The sequence below is a fragment of the Panthera uncia genome (genome assembly GCF_023721935.1).
Source record: "Panthera uncia isolate 11264 chromosome D3 unlocalized genomic scaffold, Puncia_PCG_1.0 HiC_scaffold_8, whole genome shotgun sequence".
In the NCBI taxonomy this organism is placed as follows: Eukaryota; Metazoa; Chordata; class Mammalia; order Carnivora; family Felidae; genus Panthera; species Panthera uncia.
This window is the reverse complement of record NW_026057586.1, coordinates 38,468,855-38,488,995: the sequence shown is the minus strand read 5'-3', so window position 1 is coordinate 38,488,995 and position 20,141 is coordinate 38,468,855. Positions and strand designations below refer to the sequence as shown.

The window sequence follows — 20,141 nt, the reverse complement described above, 5'->3', positions numbered from 1 at the left end:
GAGGCTAGCGTGTGCTCAATCCTTACTTTGCCAAATCTCTGCATCTCAAACATATTAACATATTTTCAATGTGTCTCCCTGCTTTACTTTTGGATTTTTTTTAATGAAGTTTGAAACCAGAGCAATATGAAATTAGAAAATATTTTTTGGCAAAGATTAATCTCTGATATCTGTAATAATGGTGTAAAGATTAATTACAATAGCAGGATAACCAACTATGTAGAGACTAAGACTAAAATCTCAGGTGAAAGAACTTAACCTTTATGGGTTTAGACGGATAATGACTTTCATGTTTCTTGACCAGATTTACTGCTGATACCATCACTGTTAAAAAGCCACGGTCTCTCCTTCTTCGTGTATTTGATTTTCATTAGTGCTGGGTTTTATTGCTGCTTTTTATATTTGCAGAGAACGTAACTTAAAGGAAATTAAACCTCTCTAAGCAGGATAAAACTCCTGGCGTTAAGTCAAATGCTTTATTTGATGTCAAGAGCATTTTCAGTAACTATTACTTATCTACCACACAAAACTGCTAAACTTGAATACAAAGACCTGGTTCCAAGTCACAGGGTGGAATACAATTATTCGGTACCTGGGAGGCAGCAGACTCAGCAGACGGCAGTGACCAGGCACGGACCTCCGGCATCAGCTATGCCTGGCTTCCAATGACAGCTGCAGCCTTCACTTGTGTCTGTGCTCCTGGTGAGTCACTTCAACTTCTCGAGCGTTCTTTGTAAAAGGGACTGTGACTGTCCTCATCATCTACAGTTACTGTGAGAGGGAGAGGAAACAAAATGCCTCTCTCTGTATAAAGGACGAGTGAAGCGGTGGCTATCATATGTGAATGCCCTTTCTTACTGAGTATTGTTGCTTGAACTGCACAACTTAAGAAAATTCAGTAACTGCTTGTGTTGGTGTTCTCTGGTCATTTCAAGGCCTGTTTTCTTAGGAAGTGTGAAAAAGTAACACATGTAACAAGGGACTGCTGTTGTCAGGGAAGTTAACTGGTAGAAGTGGCCGAAACTTGTGTTTGACCTGTGTTTCTGATGATAGTTTTCTATCACCTCAGTGGAAGGAGAATATGAACCTAGTTTCTCCAAAATGCTTTCTAAAGGGGGATGTGATCTCTTTATTCTGCTGTGACAGAGTTTAAAAGAGGATCAGGGTGTTTTTAGGTACGAGTCTTAAAGGCAAAGGAAAAACAGTGCTTGATTTTGGCCTCTGACCTCTCCCAGAGAAATAATGGGAGTCCCAGGACCCTTGTGCTTTAGGTAAATGTTCAAAAAGCAGAAACTTTGGGGGACTCTAGTTCTTGGTGGGCAGGCCTGGGACTTAAAATCGAAGGTGGAAATGTAAGGAAGACAAGAGAACCGTGTTGAAACTTACCTCCTCTACTGCGTTTGCTTCATTAATCACCATCAAGGATTTTTTATGTGGATGCAGAGCTCAAACCTGTTACTTTGTGAAACAGCAACCCTGTCAAAATCTTCAAAGACCATTGCAAGGAAAGCCAAAGCAGGAAACAGGCACCTCAAGCAGGCAAATGTTTCTCCTAAATTGTTAAATCAGGAGTGACTAAAAGAGCCAGATGGCTCACTCATGAGCAATAAAAAATAAATACTTGGGGGGCCTAGGTGGCTCGGGTGGTTAAGCGTCTGACTCTTGATTTCAGTGCAGGTCCTAGTTTCCTGGGCTCCAGGGGGGCCTGCTTAAGATTCTTTCTCTCCCTCTCTCTCTGCTCCTCCCCCACTTGCACTCTTTCACCCTCACAAAAATAAACATTTTCTTTAAAAAAAAAAGACCTTATTTTGAGAGAGAGGGAGGAGGGGAAGGGAAGAGAGAAAATCCCAAGCAGGCTCTGTGCTGACAGCACAGAGCCCAACACAGGGCTTGATCCCAGTAACTGTGAGATCATGACCTGAGCCAAAATCAAGAGTCAGACGCTTAACCAACCGAGCCACCAGGCACCCCAATAATAATAAAAAAAAATTTTAGTTTTAAATGATCAAGTGAAATGTTCTTGGTTTGCTAATTTGCTTTACCCTGTCTTAGAATAAATTCTTTATTAGACTATGTTGAGACTCAAGGGGGTTTGGGGATAATCTTAAAAGGCTAAACTGTCCTTTTTGTGCTGAATGTTAGGTACAAAGTAGCATTGCATATTTTAGAGGCAAACTGCTAAAAGCTAAGTATTGTATCATTCGAAAGTTTATAATTTTTCACAATCATTGTTTTAACACAGAAATCTGTTTATTAAACCAAACAAAACAGAAAATTATACCAGCCCTCGATTTTTGAATTTCATTTAAATAAGCAAACTCTAAATCCACACCTTAAAAGATGTTTGTGCATCTATGTATTTCCAAAATACTCATATTTCAATAAGATTTTCACATTATATTCACCAACAGTATCACAAAAGTTCTTTTTTTTTGTTTGTTTTTTTGTTTGTTTTGCTTACGTACCTGTAAGGAACAGTAATTCTAGAAACACTAGAAGAAAAAAGCATAGCAATGTCCACAGTTACAAGAAAAAGTGCACATTACTTGGTCACAATCACAGTCATTACTTGAAAAACTATATGTAACAAGTAGATAAGAAATATCACTGATGCCTTAAACTCATTACCAAAAATGGAATGACATAAGTTCTACATGAAATAAGGCAAATCCAGGAATGCACAGAGAATCTGTAATCCAACCAAAGCTAAACAACAGAAAAAGAATCGTACAAGAAGCATAAACAGATGTACTCCTCCCTAAATATTTTAAAAATAAGCTTGCCTCAGTGCACAAAGAAAACACCATTCATGTGTATCCAACACTATAAAATAAGAAAGAAGGACAAAGTGGGGGGCGGGGTGGATAGGACAGGGCAGTTCATTTAAAGTTGCAGCTGCATCCACTGAGAGTTCTTTACATCATTTTCACCTAGAATTGTAAATCATACAAATCCTATCAGGAGAGGGGAACGGTCTTTTTTTGGAAACGATTTCTGAAACCGAGAAAGAAAAACCACATGAGTGCACATTTTCAGATTGTCACTTGCAACCTCTTAACATTCAGCCATCTACATCCCATTGCTGCTGGAGGCATGCCTACGAGACAGCAGCGTCAATCCCGGGCAAGCAGCTGTAAGGAACCAAGGTGTGATATTTTTTTTTTTTTCAATGATATGTCTTTTTTAATATTAAAAAATTCTGTGATGAAAACCGCTATGGCGCAACTGCAATGTTGAGTGGGTTGATGAGCACGGGTGCAGAAACGCAGGCTTCTCTTGGAAGTACTTCCTGATGTGACGATTTAAAGAACGTAGCAAGGATTTGTTTTCCAGCATCGTTATTTTTGCAGAAAGAATTTCGAAAGAGGAGAAGGCAAAGGGATGTGGAAAAGGTACTTACAGTAGTTTTTCAAAACAGTTTTTTTTAGGACCTATGAAAAAGTTACCAAAGTAAAAATGACCATTTTGAATGAAAAACAAGTTTTCTTTTTATAAAAACTACATATATATTTGTTTAAAATACAAGATCCGTCTCATTGTTGTTATATCCTGTAGCAACAAGAAATTTGGCTTTTGTTTTTTGTTTTTTTTTGCCAGATACTGCAACTTTCAGTTCAGTAAGTCAGCAGATTCCACTAATATTTCAGTTGAATCTTGAACTATTAATACCACACGTTTCTTCTGTTTTATCCTTGAATTAGGAATATACAGCCTTTATTTGCCCCTGATATTTATGCTGACAAACTAAAACAAAAAGCAGTGAGCTGGACACATTACTGTATCTCAAGTACTTCAGAGGTCAGACTTCCTTTGAAGCACCTTAATACATCACTTTATGGATCAAGGACAATGTGGCATAATGGAAGTATTTCTCTTAAGACTGTGCAGTAAGACCAGAAGCATCTCTGCTGGGAAATCAAAATGTCATTAGTGGAAACTGCAAATTTAGACCTCAGTGAATAGGATCGTCATTTGACTCAGTTCTGTTGTAAAATAAGATTTTCCAGTTCATCTGCAGAACGCAATAAAAATGCAGCTGATTCTCGATATCCTGCAACGAGCTGTCTCACGGCATTGATTTCGGTTGGACTCAGCTGGGGTCTGGAGCTTGAACTGCTGGAGGATCCTGAGCTAGTCGCCAACTGCCTCTTCATGCTGAGATCGGTGGGTCCTAGAAAAAATAATCACAAAATTAACAGGAACAATTTCTGTTCCGGTACTTTGAACACGAGCACTAAACTGTTGACTTGATTCACTTACTCTTCTGTGAGAAGCCACTGATACCTTTAATCAAATACATCCGTTCACAGAAATAACAAAAAGCAACCTGATGTGAAATGAGTGGCTGAGTAGGACTCCTTGTCCGGGCAATCACCTCTCATTGTGGAAACACGGTGAAGACCTCCCAACACGTGCTTTTTGGAAAAATCGATTTCAAGTCTATCTTACACATGTAGTAGAAGTTTCTCTGCAGTTGTGTCAAAAGTTGGGAATTACGAATGCTTTGAATTTGTGCCATTGGTGAACAAATGATTTTAGGTCCCACCAATTCTGACATGGAAATATCCTAGATTGTGATGCTAATGACTCCAGATTACAAACCGCTTTATTTAGAAGAAAGGAGATTTTGGACAGGGGAGTTCAACTTTTAAGTGATACAGTAAGGGTGTGAGTTGCATATTTTGTTTTTCATTTCAGGTGAATGCTTTTTCTTCCATCAGGTTGATTATTAACATAGGCAAAATCTTTTTTATTTTTTTGCAAAATGGGTATTAGTATAAATCAATCTGGTATTTTTCAATACTAAAGTTTCTTTTAGAAGTGTACAGCAAGTAAATGATCAGTACAATTTTGCAAAGAAACTAGGAATACTGCTTTAGGTCTTGCTAAAGCTGCTTCTATATTTACATAAAACATTTAGATGTCAAAAGATTTTTTTTATTACATATAATTAAACCAAATCAGATAGGTCTGCCTTTTGACAACATTTTATAAATTTTTAATTGTTTTTTATAAATCTTTAAAACAATTTATTTAACATGGAAGAGTTAAAAATTTTTTTAAGTTTATTTATTTTGAGAGACAGAGAGTGAAGGAGGAGCAGAGAGAGAGGAAGAGAGAGCATCCCAGGCAGGCTCCAGGCTGTCAGTGGGGAGCCCAGTCTGGGGCTCAAACTCACAAACCCCAAGATCATGACCTGAGCCGAAACCAAGAGTCAGATGCTTAACTGAGCCACCCAGGGGCCCCTGAGTTAAAGATTTTTAAGATGCTTTGCATCCATTATTCTTAGATTATTAAGGTTTTATTATATACCAAAATGTTCATTGTTATAATTCTTACCTTTCGTTAAGCAATTGCTATAATTACTACATTTGCGATGAGCAATACATTTAAAATCCTTGAATAAGTCTCACTGTCAACATAGCTAAAGGCATGCTCAAAACTGTAGTGATGCCCTACCTTGAGGATATTTTCACGGATTTCTCCTAAACATAACTTTTCAGATAATGGTATTCATTTCATGAACTGAAATGAGGGATGTTATTTTATCCTGTTAGTTCTTCTTGAGGCCTGGTGGAGACAGGTCAAGACCCAACCTCCTCCACCCTCTACCCTGGAGGGAAAAGAGGGCTCCTGTCAGCGAGGAGGCAGATGTCCCATGAGACAGAAACAGCTTTACTTGTAATTTAATTAGGACAGAGACAAGACTTGCACATAAGAACTCTGACATTTGAGAGAGACGTATTTCCACTTCTGCCACGGCCTTTCAAAACCTTGGTTTTCTAGCAGGAGTTAGCCTCCATTTGTCGTGCTGTTTACAAAATCATGAGTGTGACATAGCAAGCTGAAACAGAGAGATGTAGGGATGTCACCCTTGCAAACAGGAATTACTGAACAAGCATTCAAGCAAATTATTCATAGCAACCAGGTTTTTTCCGGAAAGTTCTGCGTGGATTAAGAAACTAACGTGACATCTAAGAAATTAAAGGGGGAGCCTAGGTGGCTCAGTCGGTTGGGTGTTCAACTTCGGCTCAGGTCGTGATCCCACAGCTGGTGGAATCGAGCCCCGCATGGGGTTCTGTGCTGCCAGCTCAGAATCTGGAACCTGCTTCTGGTTCTGTGTCTCCTTCTCCCTCTGCTCAACCCAGCTTGTGTGCTTTCTCTCTCTCTCTCTCTCTCTTTCTCTCTCTCTCTCTGTCTCTTGAAAATAAACATAAAAAAAAAAATCCCATGACATAATGGGTTCAGGTCTATGGATGAGCCAACTTTAAATCTGGGGGTTTTGTTCCTTTAATATTTAAGAATCCTGGTAAGAATCATTACAAAAGAAAATAGAAAGGATTTTCCTCAGTTATGCAGATATTTGGCATGTGGTTGATTATCATTTTATTAGAAGGTGTAATATTTTGTGATGTTTTTGCTGACAGGCCAAGTTGGTGATTGACCCCTTTACCTGCAATTGAGAAAGGAGGGGGCTAGGGCTCCAGTTCCTCTTGGGGTAAAAGATACTGTGATTTTATTCTAACACTGCTGTTTACAGATAATTCTCTACTTCTGGCTGAGAAGTATGGTTACTAAACCAAGACGTGGCTTTCACTTTCTTTCAGATGATTATTAACATAGGCAAATTCTTTAAAAATTTAATGTTTATTTAGTTTTGAGAGCGAGAGAGACAGGGTGTGAGTGGGGGAGAGGCAGAGAGGGAGACACAGAATCCAAAGCAGGCTCCAGGATCCAAGCTGTCAGCATAGAGCCTGATGTGGGGCTTGAACTCCTAAACCGTGAGATCACAACCTGAGCTGAAGCTGGATGCTTAACTGACTGAGCCACCCAGGTGCCCCAACATAGGCAAATTCTAGATAGCTCAGTAATACAGAAGCCATTCACACCTTTGTTATTTTTCTGGAACAAAGTTGACTTCTCTTGGTTTCTTTTCCATTTACAGGATCAGGATTAAGTATTATACATAAAAACTAGAAGGAATTATTTTTGCTATTATTTAAATCCTCAAAGTTAAGAGGTTGAGTAGGAAAGCAAAAAAATTAAAATACTCACAAATGATCAAATTACATAACTAGTATCTACTCAACCAGCCCTTTCCTTGTCATTAGTATTCTTATCTGCCTCATTCAGACAATGTCATACTTGACTGGCTTAGCTTAACCCAAACAACAATCAATGTAAAGTAAAAGCTCAAAATTTATGAAGATGTTGAATTGAATGAAGTCCAGGAAAATATTCTTGGAGATTTGCTTAAATCACAAAGCCAATAAAAAGTATGGTTCTGGAAGAGTGGGACCTGTTAACGAAACAAACACAAATAATGACACAATAGATACCTCAAGAGAAAATGATTTGAATATCAAGTGTGAAAGGAAATAATCAGAAAACTCGACAAAGTCATTTTAAAATAAGCACCCACATTTTAACAAAATGATGCAGACCTACTTTATGTTCACTCTGAAAATCTGAGGAAGAGATAGATACATTTCAGGTTAACATGCAATGTTAGAAAAATTAAGACCCATGGGGTGCCTGCGTAGCTCAGTCCGTTAAGCATCTGACTTTGACTCAGGTCATGATCTCGAAGTTTGTGAGTTCTCATCCTGTGTCGGGCTCTGTGGTGACAGCTCAGAGCCTGGAGCCTGCTTTGGATTCTGTGTCTCCTCCTCTCTCTGCCCCTCCCATGCTCATGCTCTGTCTCTGTCTCTCAATAATAAATAAACGTTAAAAAAAGATATTAAAAAAAAATTAAGACCCACTTAAACCAATCTTTGAATTATTTTTTTAAGGTTTGGGGGCATATTTAAGTTACAAATAAATTCTAATTAAATGAAAATATATATCAAAAATTCATATTTGATATTTTAAAAATATTTTTAAATTAAAATATACTTGACATACAATGCTATATTAGTTTCAGGTGTACAACATAGTGATTCAACAACTCTATATGTTATGCTCTGTTTACTGTAAGTGTAGGTACCATCATCACCATAGAAACTATTACAATTCCATTGACTATATTCAGTAAGCTGTACCTTTCTTCCCTGTAGCTTATTCATTCCATAACTGGAATCTTCTACTCTACTTCTACTCTATTCCATTTTTCTATTTCCCATGCTTCTAGCAATCATTAGTTCTCTGTATTTATGGGTCTGTTTCTGCATTTGTTTTTGTTTTTTAATGTTTATCTTTATTTTTGAGACCGAGAGAGAGCATGACCGGGGGAGAGGCAGAGAGAGAGGGAGACACCGAATCAGAAGCAGGCTCCAGGTTCTGGGCTGTCAGCACAGAGCCCGACACGGGGCTCGAACTCGCCAACTGCGAGATCATGACCTGAGCTGAAGTCGGACGCTCAACTGACTGAGCCACCCGGGTGCCCCTATTTGTTTTGTTTTTGTAGGTCTGACAAATAAGTGATATCATATGGTACTTGACTTTCTCTTATTTCACTTAACATAATACCGTCTAGGTCAGATCTATCCATGTTGTCTCCAATGGCAAGATCTCATTTTTTTTATGGTTATTAGTCCATTACACACACACACATACACACACACACTCACCATTCTTAATCCATTCCTCTACTGATGGACACTTAGGTTGCTTCCATATCTTGGCTATTGTTAATGCTGCAGTAAACTTAGAGGTATATATCTTTTTCAAGTTGGTGATGTATTTTCTTTCGGTAAATACCAAGTGGGTGAATTACTGGAACATATGGCATTTCTATTTTTAACTTTTTAAGGAAGCTCCATAACATTTTCCATAGTGGCTATATCAAATTACATTCCCATCAACAATGCACAAGGATTTCTTCATCTTTACTAACAATTGCTGTTTTTGTCTTTGTTATTCTGGACATTCTGACAGTTGTGATCTCATTATGGGTTTGATTTGCATTTTCCTAAAGATTAGTGACACTGAGCAATTTTTCATGTATTTATTGGCCATTTGTATGTCTTTGGAGAAATGTCTATTCGGGTCCTCTGCTCACTAATTATTCGGATTGTTTGGCGTGTGTTGGTGTTGAGTTGTATAAGTTCTTTACATATTTTGGATATTTATCCCTTATTGGACATAGCATTTGCATATATCTTAATCACTAGGTTGCCTTTTTGGTTTGTTGATTGATTCCTTTGCTGCACAAAAGCCTTTTATTTTCCTGTATTCCTAATAGTTTATTTTTGCTTTTGTTTCCCTTGCCTGAGGAAACATATATGGAAAAATGTTGCTAAGGCCAATGTCAAAGAGATTATTGCTTATATTTTCTTCTAGGAGTTTTATGGTTTCACGTATCAAGTTTAGGTCTTTAACCCATTTTGAATTTATTTTTGTGTATGGTATGAAAAAGTGGTCCAATTTACTTCTTTTGCATGTAGCTGTCCAGTTTTCCCAGCACCATTTATTGAAGAGACTGCTTTTCCCCATTGTAAATTCTTGCTTCCTTTGTCATGGACTAATTGACCATAGAAGGGTGGATTTATTTCAGGGCTCTCCCTCCTCTTTCATTGATCTATGTGCCTGTGTTTGTGCCAGTAGCATACTGGTTCTATTACTACAACTTTGTAGTAGAACTTGAAATCTGAGAATGTGATACCCCTGGCTTTGTTCTTTTTGCTCAAGATTGCTTTGGGTATTTGAAGTCTTTTGTGGTTCCCTACAAACGTTAGTATTATTTGTTCTAGTTCTGTGAAAAATACTGTTGGTATTTTTATAAGGATCACATTAAATGGGTAAATGGCTATGGGTAGCATGGGTATTTTAACGATATTAATTGTTCCAACCCATGATCATGGTATATCTGTGATTTATTTAATCAATGTTTTATAGTTGCTGAGTGCAATCTTTTACCTCCTCAGTTAAGTTTATTTCTGGGTATTTTATTCTTTTTGATGCAATTATAAGTGGAACTGCTTTCTTAATTTCTCTTTCTGCTATATTATCAGTGTATATAAAACAATTTATTTCCTTATATTAATTGTGTACCCTGAAATTTCACTGACTTAATTTATTACTTCTAGTAGATTTTTGGTAGAGTCCTTATGTTTAGGATCTATGTTTAGGATCATGTCATCCACAAATAGTTTAACTTCTTTCTTACCAATTTGAATAACTTTTCTTGTCTGATTCCTGAATCTAGAACTTCTAGTACTATGTTGAGTAAAAGTGGTGAGAGCACACATCCTTATCTTGTTCCTGATCTTAGGAAAAAATGCTCTGTTTTTCACCACTGGTATGATGTTGGGGGTTGTCATATATGGCCATTATGTTGAGTCATGTTCCCTGTAAACCCACTTTGAGAGTTGTTATCATGAACAGATGTCCAATTTTGTCAAATGTGTTTTCTGCATCTTGAGAGGATCGTGATTTTAGCCTTCATACAATGTGATGTATTACACTGATGAATTTGTAAATATTGAACCATCCTTGCTTCCCCCAGAATAAATCCCACTTGATCATGGTGAATGATCATTTTAATGAATTTTTGAATGCAGTTTGCTAATATGTTGTTGAAGTCTGTATTTTTTAAACTATCAATTGAATACCCCTATCTATGATGCATTTTTGGTCCTTTTTAAAATTAGATTCACTTTTGTGGCCTTATTTTAATGTTAATTATACTCAAATAATAGAGACCCCAATAATAATAGAGACCCCAATATAGGACAAATTTTTAATTTGTTTTGCAGAGTGAGTTCTTTTTAAAAGACTTGGATAACCATGTTTTTTACATATACTGGGGGCCAGAGGCTAGGCCCATGAAGGCAGTCACCCTTTGTGGCTTACTACTGTGCTAGGGACTGTGATGGTACATGGCACAAAATAAGGCTCAATAAATATTTGTGTAATAAATGAATGAGAAGTTTCAGATATTTCTATAGCCAACACTAAAGAAATGGAGAATGAGTGATGTCACTTGTAACACCCAATTATTGCTAAAAGAAAACTAGTTAGATATAGAACACAGTAGATTTAATGTAGCTTATTCAAACAGGGTTACCTCTGATATGGGGATATTTTTATTAGCATAAAAGTCATCATCCAAAATTGTGAAAAACATAATCTCAGTAGATGAGTCCTGAATCGGGCATAAAATTGGTCCTGGCTACATGCAAACTTCTCTTTTCCCTTCTCCACTACCGTGTTATGAACTCTGAATTGTTTGGATAATTGGCCATTTACAAGTTTTAAATAATAGAGTGACATTTTCAGATTTATGCTTAAAAAAGGGTTTGGAGGGGAGCCTGGGGGGCTCAGTCCGTTAAGTGTCCAACTTCAGCTCAGTTCATGATCTCAGGGTTTGTGAGTTCAAGCCCAAGCCGACATAGGGCTCTGCGCTGCCAGCTCAGAGCCTGAAGCCTGCTTCATATTCTGTGTTTCCCCTTCTCTCTCTCTCTCTCAAAAATAAACATTCATTTTTTTTAAACAAAAAAAATAAATAAAAAAGTGTTTGGAAAACTTTTAATACAAACAGCCAGACAGTAAATATTTCAGTTAGAGGTCAAGAGGCATACTTCATTAAAAAGGAAGTAAATTTACATAATTTTAAAATTAGGATACAACTGACGTATAAAATTAGTTTCAGGTATACATGAGTCAGTATTTGTATGTATTAACCACCGTAAGTCTAACATCGATCACCACATATAGTTGGAAATTATTTTTATGATGTGATTTTATTAATTTTTATTAAGCTTTTTAAAGTTTATTTATTTGAGAGAGACAGCATGCAAGTAGAGAAAGGGAAGAGAGAGAGGCAGAGCGAGAGAATCCCATGCAGGCTATGCACCCCAGCGCAGAGCTATGTGGGGCTCAAACCCACAAACTGCGAGACCATGACCTGAGCTGAAGTCAGAAGTTTAACTGACTGAGCTACCCGAGTGCCCAGATTTTAAAGATTTACTCTCAGCAAGTTTCAAATATATAATCCAGTATTATTAACAATAATTGCCATGTTGTACATCCCCATGCCTATTTTTAACCAGCAGTTTGTGTTTTTTACCCCCCCTTCACCCATTTTGTTTACCCCCATTCCCACAGCCTGTTCTCTATGAGTTCCAGGGTTTTTTTTTTTTTTTTTGATTCCACATACGAATAACATTCTATTACATGTGTACATGTATATATGTGCACATACACTACATTTTCTTGACCTATTCATTCATCAGTGAACACTTTGGTTGGTTTTCATGTCTTGGCTATTGTACATAATGCTACAATGAACATGGTGAAGACATCTTTTTGAATTCATACTTGTGTTTTTTTTTCTGGATAAATCCCCAGAAGTGGAATTGGTGGATCACATGATAAAGAAGTAGTCAAATGTATCTGATTCTGATAAAACATAAACATGTTATAATTTATTTAAAGGCAAAGCAATAATGTTCACAAGGAAGACTTTTTAAAGACAAAAAACATATATGGCCACACCTAAATGATTTGTTCGGCTTAGAGCTGAAGTAGATAGAGACCTTACAGTTTAGGAAGGTGAGGGAGAAATAACCATGGATCTTTGAGTCCCATTCATTGTGTACCTTCTCAGAGTTCTTGATTAGTGCTCTGGGAAGAGGGTGGGAGAGATAAATAATTTTTTAATTGTAATGAAACTGTGTTTAATGAAGACCAAATCTGTTAGTACAGGTGAGGGCTGCGGGGGCTGAGAGGAAATGAAGGGGCAGTAAGGACTGTGGTGGTGAGGGGTAAGCAATGACACTACCTCCTGGAACCTCTCTTCATTAGGGACTCCTATGGTCCCCCTTGAAGCCTCTCAATGGTCCAATGGGGACTCAGAGCAGGATGACTGGCTCCCATCTTACAGTTGGGGAAACTGAGTTCCAGACAGGTTCACTAGCTTGACAAAACTATGGATGGCTTCTGGTTATTTATGCTGTATCAGCTCAGAGGAGATAAGAGCAGTTGGGCAGGGAAGAACAAACAAATATCTCCACAGAAAGAAGAAGCAAAGGTGTAGAGACGGGCAGGACATGGTGTGTGGGGACAATGGGAGGTGCTGGCTAGGGCCAAGTGGGAATCAGGCTGGGGGTATTATTTTTATTACAAAAATAATTTATATTTAAAACTGTTCAAGAGACTTTAAAAAGGCCTTAATATAATATTATATTGAGGTGGTGTCTGTTGGTTCTTCCATTGAGCCTCAATTTGATCCTGGCTAATTACATGTCCTGATAATTCTTCTATTTGGATAGTGGTGATTTCCTCTGATTCTCAGCATCTTTCATAAATGGCCATCAGTCCATAAAGGATTTAAAAAGCAATACCAGAAACAATGACAAAATGCCAGCAGACTCAAACATCCTTCTTGAATTATTGGAAACCAGGTCCGCTAATTATCAGCTTGGGTAGTTGAGATTATGAAGAGTCTCATCTGGTATCAGGGTAATGCTGGTCTTATGGAAATAAGACATATATATATTATATATGTATATATTGTATATATTTGGAATTGTATATATATATGGAATTGTATATATTCCATCATATATATATAATATATATACATATATACATACATATATTATATATACATATATACATATATACATACATATATTATATATACATATATACATATATATATACATATATTATATATACATATATACATATATATACACATATATATACATACATACATATATCATATATACATATACACATAAGTATAGTATATATATACATATATACTATACATATATATAATATATATATGATGGAATATATACAATTACATATATTGCAGAAGTCTGAGAAGGATTGGTGTTAGTTCTTTAAATATTTATAGAATTCACATGTGAAGCCTTTTCTTTGTTGGGTTTTTTGATTACTGATTCAGTCTTCTTACTGATAACTCCTTAGTAATTGGTCTGTTCAGATTCCTATTCCTTCATGAATCAGTTTTGGTAGGTTGTAAGTTTGTAGGAATTTATATATTTCTTCTAAGGCTGTCCAAATTGTTGGCATGTAATTGTTCATTTTCTTATCCTTTGTATTTCTGTGGTATCAGTTATATTTCCTTTCTCATTACTGATTTTTTTTTTTTTTTGGTAAGCCTAAGGTTTATCAATTTTATCTTTTAAAAAAGAGCTTAGCTTCATTGGTCTTTTCTATTGTCTTTTTACTTTCTATTTCTCTTATTTCTGCTGTAGTATTTATTTCTTCTTTTTACTAACTTTAAGCTCTGTTTGTTCTTTTTATAGTTCCTTGAAGTATAAAGTTAAGTTGTTGGAGATCCTACCTGTTTCTTGATATAGGCATGATTGCTAGTAACTTTTTTCTTAGGACTACTTTTGCTGTATCTCATAAGTTTTGGTATATTTTCATTTGTCTCCAGGTATTTTTTTCTGTTTTGATTTCTTCTTTGACACATGGGTTTTTTAGCAGCATGTTGTTTAAATATTTACATATTTGTGAAGTTTCCAGTTTTCTTTTAAGTTATATCTAGTTTCATATCATTGTGGTTATAAAAGATGCTTAATATCTTAATTTATTAGGACTTGTTTTGTGACCTAACATATTATCTACCCCAGAGAATGTTCCATGTGCACTTGAAGAATGTGTATTCTGATACCCTTGAATAGAATGCTCTGTATATGTCTGTTTAAGTCCATCTGGTCTAATGGGTCATTTAAGGCCAATTTTTCTGTATTGATTCTTTTTATCTGGAAAATCTATCCATTGAAGAAAGTGTTTTATTAAAGACCTCTACTATTATTGTACTGCTACATACTTCTCTGATACAATATGTTGTAAATATTTGCTTTATATATTTAAGTGTTTCTATGTAGGGTGCATAAATATTTACACGTTACATTCTCTTGTTGGATTGACTCTTACATAATGTCCTACATGTCTGTTATTTTATGGTCTTTGTCTTAAAGTATATTTCATCTGGTATAAATACAGCTACCTCAGCTTTCTTTTGGTTTCCATTTGCATAGAATATCTTTTCTATCCCCTTCACTTTAAGTCTATGTGTATACTTCTATCTGAAGTGAGTTTCTTGTAGACAGCATCTAGATGGGATCTTTTTTCTTTTAACCCATTAGCAACTCTTTTGATTAGAGTTTTGTCCATTTACATTAAAAATTTTTTTTTAATATTTTTATTTATTTTTGACAGAGACAGAGCATGAGTGGGGGAGGGGCAGAGAAAGAGGGAGACAGAATCTGAAGCAGGCTCCAGGCTGTCAGCACAGAGCCCGACATGGGGCTAGAACTCATGAACCATGAGATCATGACCGGAGCTGCAGTCTGATGCTTTACCGACTAAGCCACCCAGGCACCCCTAGTCCATTTACGTTTTTAATTTTTGTAATGTTTATTTTTGAGATAGGAAGACAGAGCATGAATGGGGAAGGAGCAGAGAGAGGGGGACACAGAATCCGAAGCAGGCTCTGAGCTATTAGCACAGAGCCCAACGTGAGGCTTGAACCCACAAACAATGTGAGAGTGACCTGAGCTGAAGTCAGGTCACTTAACAAACTGAGCCACCTCGGTGGCCCTACATGTTAAATTTTTAATTGAGTATAACTGACATAGAATATTAGTATTAGGTATACAGCAAAGTGCCTGGACTTTATATACATTGCAATATACCACAATAGCCACAGTTTCACTAAAGTTAGTAAAATATTGACTATTGCCCTATGCTGTACTTTTCATCCCCCTAACTTGTTTTACAGTGAGAAGTTTGTACTTTGCCCTTCTCTTCACCCCACCCCTCACAGCAACCACCAGTTTGTTCTTTGTAATTATGAATATATTTCTGTTTGTGTGTTTGTTTAGATTTTACATACAAGCGACATCAAATGGTATTAGTTTGTCTTATTTCACTTAGCAAAATACCCTCTTGGTTTTTTCATGTTGTTATCATGAATCGCCAAGATTGCATTTTTTTTAATGGCTGAATAATCCATTGTGTATATATACATTTTTATACATTCATCTGTTGATAAATATGTACTTAAGTAGCTTCCATATCTTGGCTACTGTAAATAATGTTACAATAAGCATATTGGGTGCAAATGTATTTTCTAATTAGGGTTTTCATTTTCCTTGGTAAACACCAAGTAGAGCTGCTAGATTGTATGATGTTCTATTTTTAGTTTTGCAAGGACCCTCCATACTGTTTTCCATAGTGACTGCACAAGTGTTCTGTTTGCTAGACATCCTCTCCAAAACTTACTTGTCTTTTCGATACTGGTCCTTTAAACTGGTGTGAGGTGATAATTCACTGTGGTTTTGATTTGCATTTCCCTGATGACTGGAGTTCATTAGCACCTTTTCAAGGGTCTACTGGCCACTGTATATCTTCTTTGGTAAAATGTTTATTCAGGTTCTCTGCCATTTTTAATTGGTCTGATGTTTTTTTAATTGCATTATAGGAGTTCTTCATATATTTTGGATATTAACCCCCTATTGGATATATGATTTGCAAATATCTTCTCCCAACCAGGTTTCCTTTTGTTTTCTTGATAGTTTCCTTTGATTTGCAAAACCTTTTTATTTTAATGTAGTCCTAATTGTTTATTTTTGCTTTTGTTGCTCTTGACTGAAAAGACACATACAAAAAATATAGCTAACACCACTAAGAGTTTATAGTCTGTTTTCTTTTAGGAGTTTTAAGGTTTGTGGTCTCACACTCAAGTCTTTAACCCATTTTGAGTTTATTTTTTGTATATGGTGTGAGAAAGTGGTCTAGTTTCATTCTTTTACATGTAGCTGCTGAGTGTTGCCAGCACCATTTATTAAAGGGACTGTCTTTTCCCCCTTTTATATTTTTGCTTGCTTTGTCATGAATTGACCATATAAATACGGGTTTATTTTGGGGTTCTCTGTCCTTTTCCATTGACCTACGTGTTTTTGTGCCAGTAGCATACTGGTTTGATTATTACAGCTTTGTAGTATATGTTGAAACCAGGGGTCATGATATCTCTGGCTTTATTCTTCTTTCTCAAGACTGCTTTGGGTATTTGAGGTCTTTTGCAGTTTCCTACAGACTTTAGTACTATTTATTCTAGTACTGTGTAAAATACTATTGCTATTTTGACAGGGATTGCATTAAATCTGTGGATTGCTTTGGGTAGTATGGGCGTTTTAACACTATTCTTCCAATCCATGAGCATGGAATATCTTTCCATTGTATTGTCTTCAATTTCTTTTTATCATTATTTAATGTTTCCAGAGTACAGTTCTTAAACATCCTGATTAGATTTATTCCTAGATTCTATTTCACTTACTTCTGCTCTGAGCTTTATTATTTCCTTCTTTATACTATCTTTGAGCTTTGTTGGTTCTTCTTTTTCTAATTCATTTAGGTGCAAAGTTAGATTATTTATTTGAAATTTTCTTGTTTCTTTAGGTAGCTTGTATCACTATAATCTTATTTCAGAACTGCTTTTGCTTCTGAAAATTTTGAAACTTTGTGTTTATACTTTTATTGTCTCAAGGTATTTTTGGATTTCCACTTTATTTGTTGAACGATTGGCAGTTCAGCAACACATTGTTTAGCTTCCACATGTCTGTGGTTTTTTCCAAGTTTTTTTCCTTGTATTTGACTTCTAGTTTCATACTTCTGTGGTCAGAAAAGATGGTTGGTATAATTTCAATCTTAAAATTATTAAGACTTTTTATGGCCTAACATGTAATCTATTCTGGAGAATGCTCCATGTGTACTTGAAAAGAATGTGTATTCAGTTTTTAGAAGAAACATTCTATATATCTGTTAGGTCCATCCAGTCTAGTGTATCATTTAAAGCCATTAACAAAATTGATTTTCTGTCTGGATCACCTATCTACTAAGTGGAGTATTAATTTTTTTTTAATGAAAAATTATAAGCCAACTGGGAAATCTAGAAGAAATGAAAAAATTCCTAGAAACATACAATCAAAACTGAAACAGGAAGAAATACAAAATTTGAACAGACCCATAATCAGCAACGAAATTCAATTGGTAATCAAAAGACTCCCAAAAAACAAAAGTCCAGGACCAGATGGATTCCCAGGTAAATTCTCCCAGACACTAAAAGAAAAAATTTTAATGTTTATTTATATTGGAGAGAGAGAGACAGAGTGTGTGTGTGTGAGCAGGGGAGAGGCAGAGAGAAAGAGGGAAACAGAGTCTGAAGCAGACTCCTTGCTCTGAGCTGTCAACACAGAGCTGATGCGGGGCTCCAACCCACAAGATAGGAGTTCGTAACTGGAGCTGAAGTTGGATGCTTAACCGACTGAGCCACCCAGGCACCCCTCTACCACACATTTAAAGAAAAGTTAATACCTATTCTTCTCAAATTGTTCCAAAAATATAGAAATTGGAAGGAAAATTTCCAAACTCATTCTACAAGGCCAGCATTACCGCGATTCCAAAACCAAAGACCCTCACTAAAAAAGAGCATTACAGATCAATATCTAGATGAACATGGATCCAAAAATTGTCAACAAGATACTAGCACATTGAATCCAACAGAATTATTCAACATGATCAAAATGGGATTTATTCCTGGGCTGCAGGGGTGGTTCAATATTTGCAAGTCAATCAACGTGATATACACATCAATAAAAGAAAAGAGAAGAACCATATGATCCTCTCAATAGATGCAGAAAAAGCATTTGACCAAATACAACATCCAATTTTTGATAAAAATCCTCAACAAAGTAAATATAGATGGAACATACCTCAACATCATAAAGGCCAGATATGAAAGACTCACAGCTAATATACTCAATGGGGAAAAAGTGAGAGCTTTTCCTCTATGGTCAGGAACAAGACAGGGATATCCACTCTCACCATTACTGTTTAACATGATACTGGAAGTCTTAGCCTCAGCAATCAGACAGCAAAATGAAATAGAAGGCATCCAAAACGGCAAGGAAGAAGTCAAACTTGCACTATTTGAAAAGGCTCCACCAAAAAAAAACTGATAGAATTCATGAATTCAGCAAATTCACAGGATACAAAATTTCTATACACCAATAATGAAGCAGCAGAAAAAGGAACTGATCCCATTTAAAACTGTACCAAAACTATAAGATACATAGGAATAAACCTAACCAAAGAGGTAAAAGACGTGGAGTCTGAAAAGTATAGAAAGGTTATAAAAGAAATTGAAGAGGACACAAAGAAATGGAAAAGCATTCCATGCTCATGGATTGGAGAACAATTATTGTTAAAATGTCTATACTACCCCAAACAATCTACACATTTAAAGCAATCCCTATCAAGATTCCACCAGCATCTTTTACAGAGCTAGAACAAACAGTCCTAAAATTTGTATGAAACCACAAAAGACCCAGAATCACCAAAGTAATCATGAAAAAGAAAAACAAAGCTGGAGGCATCATGATTCTGGGCTTGAAGTTATATTAAAAAGCTGTAGTCATAAATACAGTATGCTATTGGCACAAACACATAGATCAGTGGAACAGAATAGAAAACCCAGAAATGGACCCACAAATATATGGTCAACTAATCTTCAACAAAGCAGGAAAGAATATCCAGTGGAAAAAAGTCTCTTCGACAAATGGTTTTGGGAAAACTTGACATCAACACACAGAAGAATAAAACTGGACCACTTTCTTACACCATACATAAAAATAAATTCCAAGTGGATGAAAGACCTAAATGTGAGACAGGAAACCATCAAAATCCTAGAGGAGTCACAGACAGAAACCTCTTTTGACATAAGTTGGGCAACTTCTTATTAGATACATCTCTGGAGACCAGGGAAATAAAAACAAAAATGAACTATTGGGACTTGATCAAGATAAAAAGCATCTACAAAGCAAACAATCAATCAACAAAACTAAAAGGCAGCCTATGGAATGGGAGACGATATTTGTAAATGACATATCTAATAAAGGGTTATTATCCCTAATCTATAATAAAGGACTTAACAAAATCTACACTCATAAATCACCCAGTTAAGAACTGGGCAGAAGACATGAATACACATTTTTCCAAAGAAGACATCCAGATGGCTAACAGACACATGAAAAGATGCTCAACACCACCCATCATCAGGGAAATACAAATAAAAACCACAATAAGATAACACTTCACACCTGTAGGAAGAGCTAAAATTAACACAAATAGGTGCTGGTGAGGATGTAGAGAAA

The 20,141-nt window shown here is 36.2% G+C and overlaps 1 protein-coding gene across 7 annotated transcripts in view; it reads right to left on the bottom strand.

Annotated features, from left to right (window-relative positions):
* Window positions 1-2,265: 2,265 nt before the first annotated feature.
* Window positions 2,266-20,141, bottom strand: part of NOL4 (nucleolar protein 4) — a 424,003-nt gene continuing 406,127 nt past the window's right edge. For all 7 annotated transcript variants that reach the window (XM_049620236.1, XM_049620230.1, XM_049620231.1 and 4 more), the window contains one exon: window positions 2,266-4,171. In XM_049620236.1, coding sequence (XP_049476193.1) covers window positions 3,978-4,171 — 194 coding nt within the window. In that variant the 3' untranslated portion in view covers window positions 2,266-3,977. The remainder of the gene's footprint in view (window positions 4,172-20,141) is intronic.